The sequence below is a fragment of the Zootoca vivipara genome, chromosome 3 (genome assembly GCF_965207765.1).
Source record: "Zootoca vivipara chromosome 3, rZooViv2.hap1.1, whole genome shotgun sequence".
Classification (NCBI taxonomy): Eukaryota; Metazoa; Chordata; class Lepidosauria; order Squamata; family Lacertidae; genus Zootoca; species Zootoca vivipara.
This window is the reverse complement of record NC_142586.1, coordinates 51,006,709-51,024,690: the sequence shown is the minus strand read 5'-3', so window position 1 is coordinate 51,024,690 and position 17,982 is coordinate 51,006,709. Positions and strand designations below refer to the sequence as shown.

The 17,982-nt window shown below is 42.9% G+C and overlaps 2 protein-coding genes across 3 annotated transcripts; one reads left to right on the top strand and one right to left on the bottom strand.

The window, feature by feature from the left end:
- Positions 1-843: 843 nt before the first annotated feature.
- On the top strand, positions 844-12,697 carry TRAPPC3L (trafficking protein particle complex subunit 3L). 2 transcript variants are annotated; one of them, XM_088666017.1, is made up of 6 exons: positions 854-1,116; positions 3,934-3,981; positions 4,677-4,774; positions 6,726-6,825; positions 9,892-10,071; positions 11,044-12,697. In XM_088666017.1, exons 1-6 carry the CDS (start codon positions 1,075-1,077, stop codon positions 11,161-11,163), a joined length of 588 nt encoding a protein of 195 aa, XP_088522143.1. In that variant the 5' UTR covers positions 854-1,074; the 3' UTR covers positions 11,164-12,697. The 2 variants fall into 2 exon arrangements, with proteins under 2 accessions (XP_088522142.1, XP_088522143.1); XM_088666016.1 differs by lacking the exon at positions 11,044-12,697 and having other exon boundaries at positions 844-1,116; positions 9,892-10,801.
- On the bottom strand, positions 12,691-17,139 carry CALHM6 (calcium homeostasis modulator family member 6). Its single transcript, XM_035110673.3, has 2 exons — positions 16,397-17,139; positions 12,691-14,485 (listed from the first exon to the last, which is right to left on the bottom strand). Exons 1-2 carry the CDS (start codon positions 16,931-16,933, stop codon positions 14,063-14,065), a joined length of 960 nt encoding a protein of 319 aa, XP_034966564.1. The 5' UTR covers positions 16,934-17,139; the 3' UTR covers positions 12,691-14,062.
- Between the last annotated feature and the right edge of the window lie 843 nt (positions 17,140-17,982).

Sequence of the window (17,982 nt, the reverse complement as noted above, 5' to 3'; positions counted from 1 at the left end):
CGGAAGCCAAGAAGTCAGTGGATATTTGTGGACTGAAACCAGGACATGGATGTGAATGAATGGAGTGTGTGTGATGAATGAATGTGTCCACTGGTGTTCTTCACAGATGTCAGCTGGCATATGTTTCTATGAGGGAATTCCTATTTGAATGCTGTTGAGATGAAATGAGTGTGTGTAGGTGTGTGAATGGTTTTCCCAGTAGTGATGTATGGAAGTGAGAGCTGGACCATAAAGAAGGCTGATCGCCGAAGAATTGATGCTTTTGAATTATGGTGCTGGAGGAGACTCTTGAGAGTCCCATGGACTGCAAGAAGATCAAACCTATCCATTCTGAAGGAAATCAGCCCTGAGTGCTCACTGGAAGGACAGATCGTGAAGCTGAGGCTCCAATACTTTGGCCACCTCATGAGAAGAGAAGACTCCCTGGAAAAGACCCTGATGTTGGGAAAGATTGAGGGCACTAGGAGAAGGGGACGACAGAGGATGAGATTGTTGGACAGTGTTCTCGAAGCTACGAACATAAGTTTGACCAAACTGCAGGAGGCAGTGGAAGCCTGGCGTGCTGTGGTCCATGGGGTCACAAAGAGTTGGACACGAGTGAACGACTAAACAACAACAACAACAACAACAAGTGTGTGAATATGATGTGTGAGAGGTGGATAGATATTCATGAACAAACTATGGCTATGCCAAATAACCAGCTTTATATATTTCTGGCATAATTAGACTTCTGGATGTTCTGGTCTTGCTTGTCATGCAGTGAGGTCAGCTATTATGCATGTGATTTGCAATTTCTGCTTTAATGGATCAGTTACTGATCTGAGTCAGGTTGTTCTCTGAAGCAGGCTTGATTTCTTGCCAGACTTCTCTTGGAAGATTTGAATCACATAATAGGAGGAGCAGAAGCAGAAAGTGGCACCCAGATCTCTTTTACTTTCAGAGAGTAGTAAAGGGTTGTTGCCAGGATAAAGCCAGGATAAAGAAAGGAATCCAGTAACGGAAAAGGAAAATGCTATTTGAAGAAGAAAGGATATAAACAGGGAATCACATACTCTCTACTACTGCCCAGGAAAAATGTCACGGCCAGCAAACAGAAGACCAGAGAACCCCAAAATAGTAAGTCTTATTTGGACAGGTAAATGCTACCAAACATAAAACTCTCCTTTTTAAATTAATGTGTTGCTCTGTCATGTTTTGCAAGCTGGGACATATAGCTAAGAATTTCAACATGTTTAGGGATATAGATTGCATTTTCATCTTTTGTTTTGAAATGAGAACCCAGGAGAGGGAGCATTTTAGTTGTGAAAGATTCAGAAAAGGGCAACCAGAACCAACAAAGAGCTGGAACAGCTCCCCTGGGAGGAGAGGTTACACTCTTGCTAGTTTGCGCTCTCTCTCTCTCTCTCTCTCTCTCTCTCTCTCTCTCTCTCTCTCTCTCTCGTGTGTGTGTGTGTGTGTGTGTGTGTGTGTGATTAACTTGACACACATAGTGCCATTAGAGTAGTGCAGCCAGAAAGAAATAGAAAATCAAGTTAAACATTCTGCTTTTCCACATTTTTTCCATGCTGGCACCTGTTTGTAAGCTCCTTAAAAGTTTATAATTTACTGAACTAATTTGTTATATAATAGTTCTTTAAAATATAGTAAGATAAATTGATTTCTTAAAAGAAATCAGTTGGTTTTGCAACATATTCTATGCTTCTCAAAGTGGCATCAAAAAGACTAGCTATCAAACCTGCTCTGTGTCTATATATGAACGATTCAGGAAGATTATTTTTTTTTCAAATGATACTGCAATTTTGTCCATTCATCACCACCACATACGTACAAGCACCCGTAGTTTCTCGCTCTCCTAATTCTGATCATCTATTAAAGATTTACCTTCTTGGCCACTAGATGGCAGCACAGTTAATAGCAGAGCCACCAGTTTTAATGTTCCAGAAATGACTCTCTGATCACTTGAATCAATTTCTTTCCCCAAACATTGAATACTCTCACTGGATTATAGTTCCCCAGACGCTAATATGCAATTAACATACCGCTGAGCAAGTCTTACATGACACCAAGAAATCAAAAGAATTGATTCCAAACATGTGACTTGTATATAATTCCAAGCTGCTTTTATTCCTTAAAAAAAGAAAGAAGTTCATATGCAATTGCATTGTGGAGTCTAGGAGTGTAAGGCATTATATAGAAGTTTGCCAGACATATTTTTCCCTGTGCTTGTTTGAGTCACCTCTGTGTAAATTTCATAATATCCACGGGCCCTGTCTAGGCCACTTAACTTGGAATTATTATTTATTTATTTATTTATTCATACATACATACATACATACATACATACATACCCCACCCATCTGGGTGGGTTTCCCCATCCACTATGGGCAGCTTCCAACAAAATATTAAAACATAAAACCTCTCTGTACAGGACTGCCTTCGGATGTCTTCTAAAAGTCAGATAGATGTTTATTTCCTTGACATCTAATGGGAGGGCTTTCCACAGGGCGGGTGCCACTACCAAGAAGGCCCTCCCCCTGGTTCCCTGGAACCTCACTACTTACAGTGAGGGAACCGCCAGAAGGCCCTCGGCGCTGGACCAATGTCCAGGCAGAACGATGGGGGTGGAGACGCTCCTTCAGGTATACTAGACCTAGACTCAATGGGACTTGCTTGTGAGTAGACGTGCATAGGATTGTGCTGTACAGTGATAGTTTCAGTGGCTATTTGTGTTTGCCAGGAGCCTGCCAGGAGCATTTGGGTGTAACTACAGGTGACGTTTAACTGTGTCACTTGTAATTTGCCATATTTTATTTACTTTTTCCTTTACTTAATTGCAGGTATGTGGCAAGGCAAGGGGCTATTTTATTAGCATTGCAACCCCGGGGAGGCCATTCTACTGCGATTGCAACAAAAATCAGGCTGAAGTTCTTTGCACATCAGTTGCAAGGCACTGTGTTGGGATTTGTCCTCACTTCATGCAGAGTCAATGCGAAGCCCAGTGGGCCTGCTAAGAGTCTCATGAAAATAAAGGATGTGAGATAGCTTAGCTTCCATGATGGTGGGCTCCCTTGGCAGATACGTCGAGGTAGAAAGGGGTCCTTCAAGGTAGAAAGGCTGGATGCTGTGGCTGTAGGCAAGGATGAGGAATCTCCAGCCCACAAGCATATTTTGACCCACCTGTCGTGCCAGTTTGGCCCACCAATGAGGAATGCGGCAGGTAAAGAGCTGAAATGGGCTTACAGGCACCCCGATTAGGTTTTCGTTGGATCGTGAGATGTCCCCACAATGCTTTCAGCATCAAAAGCTTCTCAGTGAGGTCTTGCAGCATCGTAAAGGATAGAAGGGTCCACTGAGTATTCAAGTTGTGCAACTGCCTTGCATTTCAAGGGCACAAGTGCACGAGCCCTTTGTGAGCGCTTGGCTAGTTTTCACTAAGGCTACCATCTTAGGCACACAGACTTGGATGGAGGCCCCACTGAACTTGCTTTGGAACAAGCACTCATCAGAAGGGCTGCATGGCTGCAACCCATGCAAGTCACTGGCAAAAAATTTCCAGAGTTGTGCTATGTGAGTTTTTGTGGTCATGAAGTGTACTTTAAGGTTGTGATGTGCCCTCTAGAGACTTTGTGAGCACACAGAAGTTCCTGCTCTCTCCTGGTTTCATAGAAATTTCAAAACACGGCAGAGTTTACTTGTTCATTGGGAGAGTGGAAAGGTGTGCTTCTGGAGACATTGCAAAAGAAACCATTTGTGCACTTGTTATTACTCTCACCTGAATTATTTCCTTCCTAGTTCTAAACAGCTTTTGCATTTCATTCCATCACAGCCACACCCACCCACTCCGCTTTCTATCTTTCAAACAAAGCAATTTACAGGAAGGTGTGACTTTATTCTTTCCCCTCTCTCTTTTATATGCTTCTCTTTGTGTTATAGGACTGGCATTTACCCACCGTTTCATCCTCTGCATCAGCACATCATATGGTATGCTGAAAGACGTCTGCATCTACCCTATACAGTGGTACCTCTACTTATGAATTTAATGCGTTCCGAACGCACATTCGTAAGTCGAAATTTTTTTTAAGTCGAATCCCATAGGAATGCATTGGGAGAAAAATTCGTAAGTCGAAGCAACCCTATCTAAAAATTCGTAAGTAGAAAAATATCCTATCTAAACCGCATCCAAGATGGCGGATGGAGCTCCGTTCGTAAGTAGAAACATTCGTAAGTAGAGTTATTTGTAAGTAGAGGTACCGCTGTAATATTTCTCCCTGGGAAACTGGGATTTTTTGAGAGTTCGTATTGGGCATGGTCAGGGCCAGCCCAAGACATTTTGGCACCTGAGGTCAGAAGAAGGGGCCAGAGAAGATATACATCAAGAACAAAGGGGGAAGAAGGATCAACCTTGGGATCTACTGCCCCAGTGGACCCAGCCGCCTGAGGTGGTTGCCTCACCTTGCCTTGTGGATGGGCTGACACTGGGCATGGTCAACATGGCACTGTGTTGCTAGTTTTTGGACAGTGCAGGCAATTATGCAGCACATACGGAGTTCATTGCCTTTTTGTTAGACAATATGTTTATGGAAAAGCTCAGGGGCGGGGTAGGATAATTTGTTTCTTCCTAATTCAGTTTGTTTAATAAGCCATGACCATTGCTTTGTATCTCCCTTAATTGGCAGAGCAGAGAGCTTTTTGTACTCACTTACGGCGCTTTGGTGGCTCAGCTGTGTAAGGATTACGAAAAGGATGAAGATGTGAACAAATATTTGGACGGCATGTAAGTAGCCACCACAGGTTCAAACGCGGTTGCATATCAGCTTAGCAGGCAATGATATCCATTTAACACTGCTTTCCTCATACCGGGATCTGTCCAAAAAAAATCTAAATCAAGGAGATTTGTGGCACTTCTGGAGGGGCTGTTTATCCACACAAGATTTCCCCACCCTTTCTAGGACAATTATCCAATCGCTTTTCTAGCCCCCTGAGGTCTGGTAAGATAAGCGGTGGGAAATGGCACTGTAATGTATGGGACAGATGCCATTGGCTGGCTTTGTCCTATAAACTTCCATGGGAAGGTTGGCTCTCAAGATGAAGCCAACATTTTCTCAGGGAGTTTTCAACTGATGGGGATGGTGACCCTTTCGATGGCCTTTTTGACAGCAGGTTCTACAGCTACAAGTGGGACTTTACAGATCCAGACATGTCTTCTTTGAGAATATTCCATTTCATCCATCTCCCAGTTCCCACGCATTTTTGGGTCCTTCCCCAGCCCCCCAGCAGTCAGTGACCACTGAGCTTATCAGCTTTCATCAGTCTCATTGTGGCAGTGAGAGAAGGCTATACTGCAATGTTGAAATGGGCATTTAGCATTCCTGGAAATAAACAAATATTGCATGACTTTGAACTTCCGCCTACAAAAAATGTTTGTGTTACTGTATATCAATTTACTTGGCTATTATAGTCTGTTTTGGCTTTGTGTCATATGCTCTCATCATCCGATATTACTTAAATGCTTTCCCATTAACTGCAGTTGGTTTTCCAGTAAAGCTGATTGTGAATTGTAACTAAGATTAAGAGAGAGTTTAATGGAACTTTCCCCCGAATTCATTTAAACTTTAAATGGATCTGTTAAAAAGTTCCATTAAATACTATCTCTTCCATTTTAAATTTTAAAGCCTTTCAGGCTGGCAAAAGCAATATGTTGATTCATTCAAGTCCCTTATACTTGAGAATTCCTTGGCAGCGGCAGCTGGTAACCGTTTTACTTGGTAAGGCTGCATTTTTTAACCTTTCTGTGTTTGCCAGTAAGACTTACAGAGCACTTATTTAGGAAAGTGTGCCTTTACACGTGTGCAGAGTGCCATTGTCTCCTCTCTAAAAAAGCAACCCACCAATTATTCTCTGCACTTCAATGGACTTGATCGACTTTGTCCCACCCAGCAGCTGCTGCAACTTTTTCTGAGTGAATGCAGGAAAATAGTTAATAGCAAGTTTATTGCAACATATACACAAGCCACCACTATTTCTCTTCCCAATTTCCTCATTTTTTAAAAAAATAAGTGCAAAATAATTAAATAAAAACAGATATTTATTATAGAAAAATATTCATTGTTGCTTGCTTGCTCTCTTTCTCTCTAGAAAGGTCACAAAACAAATGTTAAACCAGGCTTCCTCAAACTTGCCCCTCCAGATGTTTTGAGAGTACGATTCCCATCATCCCCGACCACTGGTCCTGCTAGCTAGGGATCATGGGAGTTGTAGGCTAAAAGCATCTGGAGGGCAGGGTTTGAGGAACCCTGCGTTAAACTAACAAACAAAATGGATTCAAAGTAGAAAACAGTCCCTGTTGTTTCTCTGGCCTTCAGGGAAACAACTCCAACCATGCTCAGAACCAATGTATGATTATGGTGGCTAGTGCCGTTCTTGAAGCAGTTCTACCTCCACTCATCTCTTCTGTAGTGACTGTACTGGACAGGCCTCACAACAAGATGCAACAAGAGCTTTCTTACTAGGGCCTCCTTTCCAGCAACTCAATCAGTCACATGTTTTTTCTGCTTAGAGACGCATGGGAGGGACCTTGTCAGCAGAGCTATACTTTTGGGTTGGGAGCATCTGAGAGATTCAGAGAGTTGATTGACTAGAGATCAGGAAATTGACCCAAAATGCCTCTGTAGGTTCAAAGAAGTATCAAATGTGCATGACTGACTTTTTGTTCTCTCTTTCTCCAGGGGGTATAACATTGGCATCAGGTTAGTCGAAGACTTCTTGGCTCGCTCCTCTGTGAAGAAGTGCCGGAGTTATTCTGAAACGACAGACATTATTGCACAGGTATGCACAGGTGCTGCCTTGATGAGGCAAGGCTACATCCAAGTGTCCCTTTCTTAGCAAGGGTGATCACAAGAATGTTCTCCTTTTTGGGGGGAGGGATCCAGTTTCCAGGCATTGGCTGGCTGGGCAGGACAGAAGCACACCTCATCCCACACACCCACACACCCCGTAACCTGGTGCAAAAGAGGGTTTGGTTTGCAGTATTAGTGCCTTATGTAAATGGAGGTAACATGCTGTTCTTTTGTGTTTTTTTACTGCCTACTAATAAAATCCCATTAGCTGTCATGGGTTTTGAGGAAAGAAAATAGCTGATGTTTCCCTTGTAAAATTACAACACGGAATTAGATGGAAACCTTTAATGAAACGGGGTGGTATTTTGAAGAAGAAGATAGCACAGCAGAGAAAGGAGCAGCAAAGGTCTAATGAAGGGCTCTTTGCTTAAATTTCGGAAAATGACATTGCAGTAGAGGCACAATCAGAATCAATTTGCTGCTTCAAAGGGGCAAGCAAGGGAACCAATAAAAAGCAAATAATGTTTCACAGTTATGGATAGAGAAGTGCACAAAGCCAAATTGTTCCTGCAGTGCTTTAATGCTTTCATTTACTTATTTTAATAATGTATAAGTAAACTGGTTCTTTATTTGGTTTCTTTATTCAGTGGTGGAAAATTAACAAGTACTCTACTCCCATACAGTAGTAACATGCTATCCATATTTATAGTTTTAGTTAGAAGTCTAAAGCCTGCTTCTGGTTTTTGTTGAAGTGGGGGAGGGGGGTGCCAGGATCAGCTGCTTTATTTCTAATAGTCCCATTTTGCAGTCAAACTAAAAGTTATCCAATCACCAGTGTGTTGGTTTGGTTTAGTTAAAAAGATAAATAGATACGGTTTAATAATAATAAAAAGAATTCCCTGGATGCCTAGATTCAGGTTTGGGGCCAGTTCTATTTGGTGAGAGAGCCCCAACAAAGATTTAAAACATGCAGTAAAGCATGGAAATATAGGCTGTTAGACCTTTAAAATATCCCCTTCTAAGTTGCTTCCAAAATTCTCCACTTCCCTTAGCATAGAAAGAGACTACACATTTGGTAAGTTAAAAATGGTTTACTTACAAATTCTTCAAAGGTCAGATTCGTGTGATTATCCATACAGCAGCAAAAAAGGACAGGCACTATGACCTAGGTTCCAAATGGTGTCTGTTTCTAAATTATTTGTATAGAAACACAAATATAACTTGCTTCAGCCACACAGTCCAAGTTTGGGTATCCAGCTTAAACCTCCTTACTGGTAGATAGTGATATTTTTCTAGAAAAAGAGGTGCTGAAACTCACCACGAGTACCTTCCTCATTCTCTTAGAATGACAATGGCACCCTATATTCATTCAGTACCCCTACTGCAGATTGGAATGCAATTCAGGCCTACAATTTCCTTCTTATGGTTATCAAAATGAGGTGATAAGTTCACATAAAGTCACAAGCTGCCCAGTGTGAAACTGAGCACACTGTAAACAGAAAGCAAGCAAGCAAGCAGACCATTTTTACATAACTGTTAACTGGTATAAAACTGATGTAAGTTTGGAGGAGATGGAAAGGAGCCATGTAATAAAGTGAATGCAAACGGGGAAACCAATGGTGGTGATCATATATCCATAAAATGCAGGAGATCAATTTTTGCATTTGAAATTTGTGAAAACTATTCTACAGTTAAGTAGATTTCAAACCTGATTTCTTGCTGACTACAAACCAATGTTCACCTGGGCTTGTCTTAAGCCAGGAAAGGAAACCTATCATTTCTGGCTAATAGTCAGGCATGATGGGAATTGTAGTCAAGCAGCATGTGGAAGGCCACAGGTTCCCCATCCATGTCTTAAGCTAAAAAAATTCCTTCAGTAGCACCTTAAAAACCAACTAAGTATTTATTTTGGTATGAGCTTTCGTGTGCATGCACACTTCTTCAGATACAGTGAAATAGAAGTCCCCAGGCACTTATGTAGAGAAGGGGTGGGGAGGGGGTGGGGATGGGGAGGGGAGGGGGGATCACTCAGAAGGGTGGTGGAAGTGGGTGATTGACTGACTGATAGCTGTTGATGACCGAAAACGACTGCAAATGGTTTTGCATGAAAAAGCAAGGGTTGAGATGGCTGAAGATTGCTTATCATGTATAATGAGATAAGAATCCGACATCTCTGTTCAAACCAGGTCCCTCCATGGTTTTGAGCTGGGTGATAAGTTGTAATTCAGCAACTTCTCTTTCCAGTCTATTTCTGAAATTCTTTTGTAGTAAGACAGCTACTTTGAGATCTTGTATAGAATGTCCTGGGAGATTGAAGTGTTCTCCTACTGGTTTTTCTGTCTTCTGGTTCCTGATGTCAGATTTATGTCCATTTATCCTTTGGCGTAGGGTTTGGCCTGTTTGTCCAATATAGAGAGCTGAAGGGCACTGTTGGCATTTGATGGCATACACAATGTTAGAAGATGAGCAATTAAATAGTCCTGAGATGGTATGTTGGATGTTGTTGGGGCCAGTAATGATGTTGTCCGGGTGTATGTGGCAGCAAAGTTGGCATCTGGGTTTATTACTTATCACCCAGCTCAAAACCATGGAGGGACCTGGTTTGAACAGAGATGTCGGATTCTTATCTCATTATACATGATAAGCAATCTTCAGCCATCTCAACCCTTGCTTTTTCATGCAAAACCATTTGCAGTCGTTTTCGGTCATCAACAGCTATCAGTCAGTCAATCACCCACTTCCACCACCCTTCTGAGTGATCCCCCCTCCCCTCCCCATCCCCACCCCCTCCCCACCCCTTCTCTACATAAGTGCCTGGGGACTTCTATTTCACTGTATCTGAAGAAGTGTGCATGCACACGAAAGCTCATACCAAAATAAAAACTTAGTTGGTCTTTAAGGTGCTACTGAAGGAATTTTTTTATTTTACTTCGACCCAGACCAACACGGCTACCTACCTGTAACTTAAGCTAAAAAACTTTCCTTTGGTAACCATTTCCATCTGAAAACTTGGAGAAAGTGTTGATGGGATGCATGTTCTCCTCTCCATTTCCAGGTTGCTTTTAAGATGTACCTGGGTGTTGTGCCAACTGTGACTTGCAGTAATTCCACACAGTTCTCCCTCGTTCTGGACAAGAACCCCTTAGTGGACTTTTTGGAAGAGCTGCCGGCGGGGAGATCTTCACTTTGCTATTGCAGTCTCTTGTGCGGGGCCATTAGAGGTGCTCTAGAAATGGTAAGGAGCCAACAGCTGCTTTTGCCTCCTCTGCTGCTGTTGCAATTATTAAAACTAATAGGGCTCATCCGCACTTCTGTTTATCCCATGCCCAGAAAGCATGGTTCTGAGTGGTTTTCCCCTTGCCCAGTTCCTTTCCCAGGGAAAACCCATTCTTTAGTGCTAAATTGGAGCAAATGTAAATCCGGAAAAAACACAAATTGTGCTGCTTTTTTTTTTTTAAAAAAAAGTTTGTTTATTTAGATAAGTGCTAATGGACTTGTGCGCAGCTGTGTCAGTTAATGCATCTTCCTTTTTTAAAAAAAAAATCAAAAAGCAGGCTAGCTGTGCCCTTCTGTACAGAAAAGGGGAAGGTCACAATCTCAAAGAATGGGCACATCTGCATTTGGGGTCACTTTTCAGTGGAATTGACCTGAGCCTTGGAAAGCACATAGAGCTGAAAGGGGAAAGACTGTCACTTTTCAGACTTCCACTTTGGGCTCTATCTGCTCTTCAAGGTGCAGGGAGGGGGGTGTAATGATCCTCAGCACCTCATTGCTAAGCAGGAAGTATGTGAGGGGCTCAGAGGCTTCATGGGCCCCAGGCAAAGACAGGAAGTGAATCACTGCATTCACAGGCACCATATTGGCAGCCCCTGGCCCCCATGTTTCCAGGTGTCTTTTGCACAAATAAAACACCTTTTCATTTTCAATCTTGCTGTAGATTTAAAATAAGTTTTAGCTGTTGTGTTTTATTCTCCACTCTTTGGTTTTGACCTTTGTTAAGGCTTGTCAGCATTTCATTCTGCATTACATTTTATTACCCTTTTAATCAGCTGTTGATGTTGTTTCAAACTTGTTTGTTTGCTTTTATTCTATAAGCCCCCACCCACCCATTACAGTACACCCTCTTAAAACTTAAAAAAACAAACCTGCAATGTGGAACAACAATAAGTTTTCTTTCATTTATTTTGCCAAACTTACTTATTTTCAGATACACCTGGCTGCTGAAGTTACTTTCATCCAAGACACTCTGAAGGGGGATGATGTGACAGAAATTGGAATTGCATTCTTAAAGAAGATTGAAACCAGGAAACACAAACGAAATAAGTGAAGCCATATCTGAAGTCCCTGTGTGTGGACAGTTAATATTTTTGACCCTCTGTACCTGCCTAGAAAGCTATTATTCCTGATCCAGAAAAGGCATTCGATATAGAACCATGGTGTGGATGGTGCCACTTCTGGATCAGGCCCAGCATTCCCAAATGTTTGCTGTGTAGGGCAAAAAACTACACCAACCCACAAGCCAACATGGACATGAATGGTGCACGGTTCTCCCTCCTGGCTCAGCTGCAGATGAGTCCAGGGTGTCTTGAGGGAAGGGCTGCCTCTCCTGCATGCTTAGGTCATCCTTCTCCACATTCTTCAGCCAAGTAAAGTTAGATGGGTGGCTATGAGGCACAGGAACTGACTTAGCGGTGGCACACTCACTGTGGAACTCCCTGCTTCAGAAGGCTTAGCAGCCTAGCTATTTCATACTTAAAGAGACTTGTCAATGTAGTACTTGTTAGAAGCGTGGGCAAGATTTTTTTATTCTTCTTCTGAAGGAGTCGACTAATTATTTCCCCAGAGTGGCTGGGGAAACCCAGCCAGATGGGCAGGGTATAAATAATAAATTAATATTATTATTATTGGTCCATCTCTGCTGATTCTAGGAATTTCTAGTTCCCTGATGCTACTATTTTAGTCACCTGTTTCTCCTCAACAGTAGTGTTTTTGACAGAGCTGATAGATGATAGAGATGATAGATAGATTCACTACTACTGCTTCTGTGCCTTTGATGTTGCCTTTCTTGTAATTTCTCGGCTGTTTTCTAACTGGCAGTATTCATATGGCTTATCCCAGCAAATTCAGGATCACCTGTTGAGTGGAACGATAGGACAATACATAACTAATCAGATGCAGCAACATGACAATGTGACTGAGAATGAAGGAAGGCAATTGAGAATGAGAAGCGATGCTCCCTGGCAATAGTCACGTGATCAACCCTAGTGCCCCCCTCCTTTTCATATCACAGAATGATGTTATTTAAGGTGATGTTATTTAAGGGAAATGGAAGAAGCCAATTTAGAGGTCAGGTGATGCTTCCTGCATTGGTGAACTCTTTCCATAGCAGCCACTGAAAAACTGCCTAAAGGGATGGGATTTTCAGTGCTGCTGAATTTTCCCCTTTGGGGGTGGGGTTTCCTTTTCCTTTTCCATATCGTAGAGTATTATTATAGGTCACTGCTTTCTCAGGATGTCAACAACCCATCATGCCTGCATACCGGTAGATGAACCCCCCCCCCCAATGCCACTGGTTTTAAGACTTGGGGGAGGCAGAAGCATGCTGTTCAGGGTCACTTGGAAATCATCCAGCAAGAAAGCAACCATGCAGGCTTGCCCAGTACAGGACTACCTACAACAAGCATGTTCCTTTTCCCACTGCAGAAGCAACTGACTTTGCACTTCAGCTTTTCCTAGGAGGAAACAGGGAAGAATTGGGGTAAGGGGTGAGTGACTGAGACATGATTTGGATCGCACAAACAAGAAAGCAAATTACGTAATGGTACTGTAAGACAATGATTTTCCAGACAGAAACTTTTTGTGTTACACAGCTTAATTTATTAGAAGCAGGGTAACTGTAATACTATTTTTGTGGCTGCAGAAGAGTCCCAGACCAAATAGTCCCATCCCACCCCCATGATTCCAGTGGAAATACCCAAACACATGCTTTCTTTTGAAATAAATGGGGGTCCCTTGGGAGCCCAATAAATCCAGTTGCTGCCTCCCTCCCCCCCCCAGCACACACTGATTTGGGTGTCCTTTTTTGTACTCCTTGATGGGCAGAATTCATGTAAAACGTTGGGAAGGCTCATATTTTTTCCTTAGCCAGGAAAAAGTTTCATTTTGGCAAGTAGCACAGTATCAGTCCACACACACTAACTCAGTTCAGGTGCCATTTTCCTCATTCTCTGAACCAGGGGTCTCCAACATGGTGCCCACGCAAACATGATGCCCAGAAATGTCAGTAAATATCCTCTCACAAAATCCACAATGCAAGAGAAACATATCTCTTCCTGCTTAATTCCTGGCTCCAGCGTCTCTTACTTTGAATGTGCCTTAAACATGCCCATTTGTTTTACGCGTTAAAACTGTAAACTTCCCCGATGCTTTATATTGCAGCAAAGAAATATGTTTATAAATACTGAAAAAATAAAATTTCGTTGGATTTCAAAATTGGAACCCATCTTCCCATCATTCCTGAACAGATTAGAGCTGCAAAGAGCTTTTCTGTGTGGCAAATGTAGGTGTCTTTTTCCAGCTGGCGAGTGGCATGCTCATGCCATTTTGTGGTCAAAACAAAATAAAAAAATTCCTTCCAGTAGCACCTTAGAGACCAACTAAGTTTGTCATTGGTATGAGATTTCATGTGAATGCACACTTCTTCAGATACCCATTTTGTGGTCATGTCTCTTTTCCTGCCCTTTCAAATGTGGGAAACTATTTTGTGTTATGCCACATCCCTATGACAGACATTTTGTGACTGGTGCCACAAGGCTTTCTCAGTATTCCAAATGTGCCCACTGGCCTGAATTGTTTGGAAGAACAGAAACAGGCCATAAGGCTTCCACCTAAGCTCTCCCTCTGTTCTTCCCTCTCATACGCAGTTTGGGGGTTTGGTTCGTTCCAAATCCAGTAGCCAAAGCGTCATGGGGGAGGGACTCCTGAATCTTTTATTTTTAAAATACTTTGTGCCACATTTAATCCAAAACCTAGGTAAGCAGGTAAGTCTTAGTAGGAGTCAGAGGTTCATTATGGTCAGGCTGTAGTGTATACACATCATACATTTAAAGCACACACCGACACCCAAAGAAAGAGAAAGATGGAAAAAAGAGGAAGGAGGAAATAACAACCATGTTCAGTTAGACATCTTCCTGTAATGGAGCCTGATGGACTAAGCAATTATATCACTATAACCCTTGTGTTTCAATACCACCAGCGCCATCCACAAACCCCAGGCAACAAGGAACTGTATCCCCCTCCACAGACCCAATACTGCCAGTGTTGGTTTTGCTGCTGACATATTTGTGCATCATGCTGTAGTAATCTTTTTTAGGGTTAAACTTGAACAAGGAAGAAATGCCGTGCCACTCTTTGGCACTTGGGGTTTGAAACTCGCCCAGTTCTGTGGAATCAAAGAAGCATCTGACGTTCCTCTCTGCCAGCTTCGCTGCGTGGTCTTTGGCCTTTTGCTCAAAAAGCTGCCGCTCTTGCTCAATGTACACTTTCCAGAAGGCAAGCTGGAGAATACTGACTGGAGAACAGCAACGGGAGATGCATGTAGAAACTAGGGCCAATATGAAGACACTGGCGATCAAAATCCACCCCAGCACCTTGGCAAAGAAACACAAGAGAGATAAGAACAAGGTCTGCATCAAGGTCAAGACACTGGTGATCAAAATCCACCCCAGCACCTTGGCAAAGAAACACAAGAGAGATAAGAACAAGGTCTGCATCAACTCTTGCCTAGAATTAACTTGGGGTTGTGTCATGTCTGTAATAACTATTTCTCCCCCAAAATACCAGGAATCTACTAGCTCAGACTATTTGTCCACCTAGCCCATTATTGTCTATTGTTTTGATCAGCAGTAGCGATCCAGGATCCAAGCCGAGCTCTTTCTAAACTCTGGCTGCTTTACCTTGGAAATACGGTACCAGTGATTGCTCTACCACAGAGCTTTGTGTTTGGCCAGACCCCAAAGCTTTTTGGGGGGATTCAGATAGGCAATAAAAGGCACTCGGGTTGCTCTTTAACCGTTTTATACATAGGATGAGCTGAGCAAAGAGCGAAGCGAATAGAGCAGATATATTCTTACGACCCTTTGTAGTCTGCCAGAATCCCCTCTTCCAGGCAGCCGTGGTTTCAAGCTCCTTACAGGCAAACGGTGCAGGCCCCATGCTGACAACTAGATCCTTACTGGGATATTATATAGCACTCTATTTTTCTGACACAACCTTATCACATTTCATTTGGGCATATTCTCATGGCCCTGAAATTATTTATGTTTTACCATGCCAGAGGAATTCTTCAAAGATAGCCAAGTGGTTACTCTGGTTTATCTCTGTTAGGCAAATAATCCCTGCTTCAATTGCATCTTTTTAACCAGTTGTATAGATTTCATTAATTCCTGCAAAATAAATGCTAAATGTGCAGGTTTATATAACTGCTGTCTATACAGATTTTTATTATCTGATCCCACACCTTCCAAAGTTTTCCCGTACAAATCTGGATGCACATCTCCTAGGATGTGTTCCTGGGTGAGTCACATGACCCATGCCTCACTCTCGCCCTGAAAAGCACTTTTTGGGGGGGTTAGATCTTGCACAATGCCCTAAAATGTGGTTTTTTAAAGGGTGCTGCACATAATCACAGCCCCGAAAAACTGCTTTTTTTTCAGGGCAAGTGTGTGCAAGGTCCTGGCACCCAAACTGGCCTCTGAGATCTCTTGAGAAAAGACAGTGTCCCATTTTTTCTGGGGAACTTGGAAGGTATGTGATACAAGCACAGGTTATAGTTATAAAGCAATGCTAGGTCAAGGCCTTTTAAACCTTATCCTGAGGCATCTAGGGAGAACTGATGACATCCCTCTATCAACTCGTGATAACAAACATCTTCCACAATAAAAAAAATCCTTCAGTAGCACCTTAAAGACCAACTAAGTTTTTATTTTGGTATGAGCTTTCGTGTGCATGCACACTTCATCAGATACACTGAAACAGAAACACAATCTTCCACAATGTAAAGCTACACTATGGCTTCTATCATTTATGAAGAGATGGCTCATCAGACCACACCTTGTCCTTTCAGGTGCCCTTGTTTAAAGGCTGGGATTTTACACTGCCATCCCCACAATGCCACTCATAAGGCCCTGCTGAAGTCCGCTAAGTGAACTATAGTACATGATCACATGATGCTTCTAATACTTTCAAGTAGCACCTGGATATTAGCCATGTTGTAAGAAGAGGAGTTTAGAATCAGTTACTAAGGAGAAAGCATAAACAGAAAAAGAAGGAAGGCATAAACAGAAGGAAGGGCATGGCAGAAAATGCACATTTTCAGGTCACTACCACTTGATATGCTGTAGGGTGCAGTCATGAGTAATTTCCCCCCAAATAATCCCAGTTTATACTTAAACAGGCAGCCTTTCAGTGCCCCCTGGTCCCAAATTGAGATGCCCCCCAGCCCACCCATGCAATTTACAAGCCACAACTTAGTAGTACCATCTGGAAGAGGTTATACCAACCTGAGACTGTGCTTGAAGACTCATGAGCACATCCTGCATCTCTGAGGTAAGAGTGCCACTCTGACAAGGCACTTGAAGCATTTCCTTAACACACCCATCCCCTTTGCCTTCGCACATGTACGCCTGCATTATGGGGCTCCCAGTAGCGGCACACTCGTAGAAGCGGCTTCCCAGTAAGGCCACAGCAATCCATGTCAAGGGAGCAGCGGAGGCTCTGATAGTCACCAGCCACAGCACTTTCAAGTAGTGCCGGAATCGGGTCCCGTGAGGGCACTTGCACAGCCTGTTGGGGGCGCAGCTTCCGGTGAGTATCTTCCAAGACTGGCTACTGAGCAACAGGCCAAGCAGAAACAGAATAAGGGCTGGCACCAAGAGGAAGACCAAACCATAGAGCATATTCCAGGAGTTGCAAGGACATTTGAACACTACAGCAGAAAAGATGCGCTCGCTGCCAACCGTCAACAGAGAGACAGCTCCATAGCCCAGTGCCTTCTGGTGATTAAGGAAGAAGTCAAACACCGTACGAAACTTCTCCATCCTGCTCCCTGGGGCTGCTTTGGTGCTCTAAGTCTGTCCTCCAATACACTTTCTTCCTTCACAGGCTGCAAGGCTCTAACTTGAAAGAGGAAATCTACAGTTTCCTGTAAAGTTCCAGTCACAAATGGTTTCACTTTTGGTGCGAGATAAAGAGAATATGGAGACTTTACTGCAAAACATGTTTATAGACCGCTTCCTCTTTGGGTTTCTTCTTCTTCGCAATTGAATCACCAACAACTCACTCACTGAAGCAAATACAGAAGAAGGAACTCCTCCTGCAAATCTTGCTGCATCTAAATGGTCTGAGCTGATATTTTATTTTATTAGCACCACAAGTGGTAATTATTAATTTCCAAGCAAGCCAAAAAGGGTTAGGGTCAGGATACACAATTCTTCTTTTTTATGTTATCTTCATAACCATGTTATGTTGGGAGACAGGGACTGAGCCAGACAGTTCTGTGAATTTAATGGAAGTACCAGGAGAGGCTGGTCCATGCCCTACCAGCCTCAGCCTGCCCTCACTTCTCCTCTTTCTTCCTTACAGCCAGGCCAGAGAGCGGCACTGCTTCAGAGCAGCAGCATCCTTAGTCTCTGCATTGCCCTTGTACAACTGAGCCAGGAGTTAGAGGATGGGTCCAAAACTAGAATTAGTTGAAACAAAATAAAAAAATTCCTTCCAGTAGCACCTTAGAGACCAACTAAGTTTGCCATTGGTATGAACTTTCATGTGCATGCACACTTCTTCAGAGACACAGAATTGGTAGCTACACAGAATTAGTTGGTTATGTTTATCATTGGCTCTGGCTCCAAATACTTTTGGGTTCCCTGCTTTCCACCTTAGCAGTCCCGCTGGGCAAGTCACCACTGAGAAATACATTACACAAGTGTGAGCTCCTTCCAAAATAGTCCCTTCTCCCCCCCAACGTAGAGTAAGACCACGTTTGATCAGTTAAAAATGGTTTACTTACAAACTCTCCAAAAGTGAGATTCATTTGCTTTTCCACATATCACTCAGACATAGCTGCCAAGTTTTCCCTTTTCTCGCGAGG

What these genes read in the sequence shown, in the direction of transcription:
- CALHM6 (XM_035110673.3), bottom strand. Translation starts at nt 16,933, where the DNA reads ATGGAGAAGTTTCGTACGGTGTTTGACTTCTTCCTTAATCACCAGAAG. An exon ending in GTCTTCAAGCACAGTCTCAG is followed by an intron (nt 14,486 to 16,396) that starts GTTGGTATAACC and finishes TTCTTTGCCAAG; the next exon opens with GTGCTGGGGTGGATTTTGAT.
- TRAPPC3L (XM_088666016.1), top strand. Translation starts at nt 1,075, where the DNA reads ATGTCACGGCCAGCAAACAGAAGACCAGAGAACCCCAAAATA. An exon ending in GACCAGAGAACCCCAAAATA is followed by an intron (nt 1,117 to 3,933) that starts GTAAGTCTTATT and finishes TTTGTGTTATAG; the next exon opens with GACTGGCATTTACCCACCGT. An exon ending in CTGCATCAGCACATCATATG is followed by an intron (nt 3,982 to 4,676) that starts GTATGCTGAAAG and finishes CTTAATTGGCAG; the next exon opens with AGCAGAGAGCTTTTTGTACT.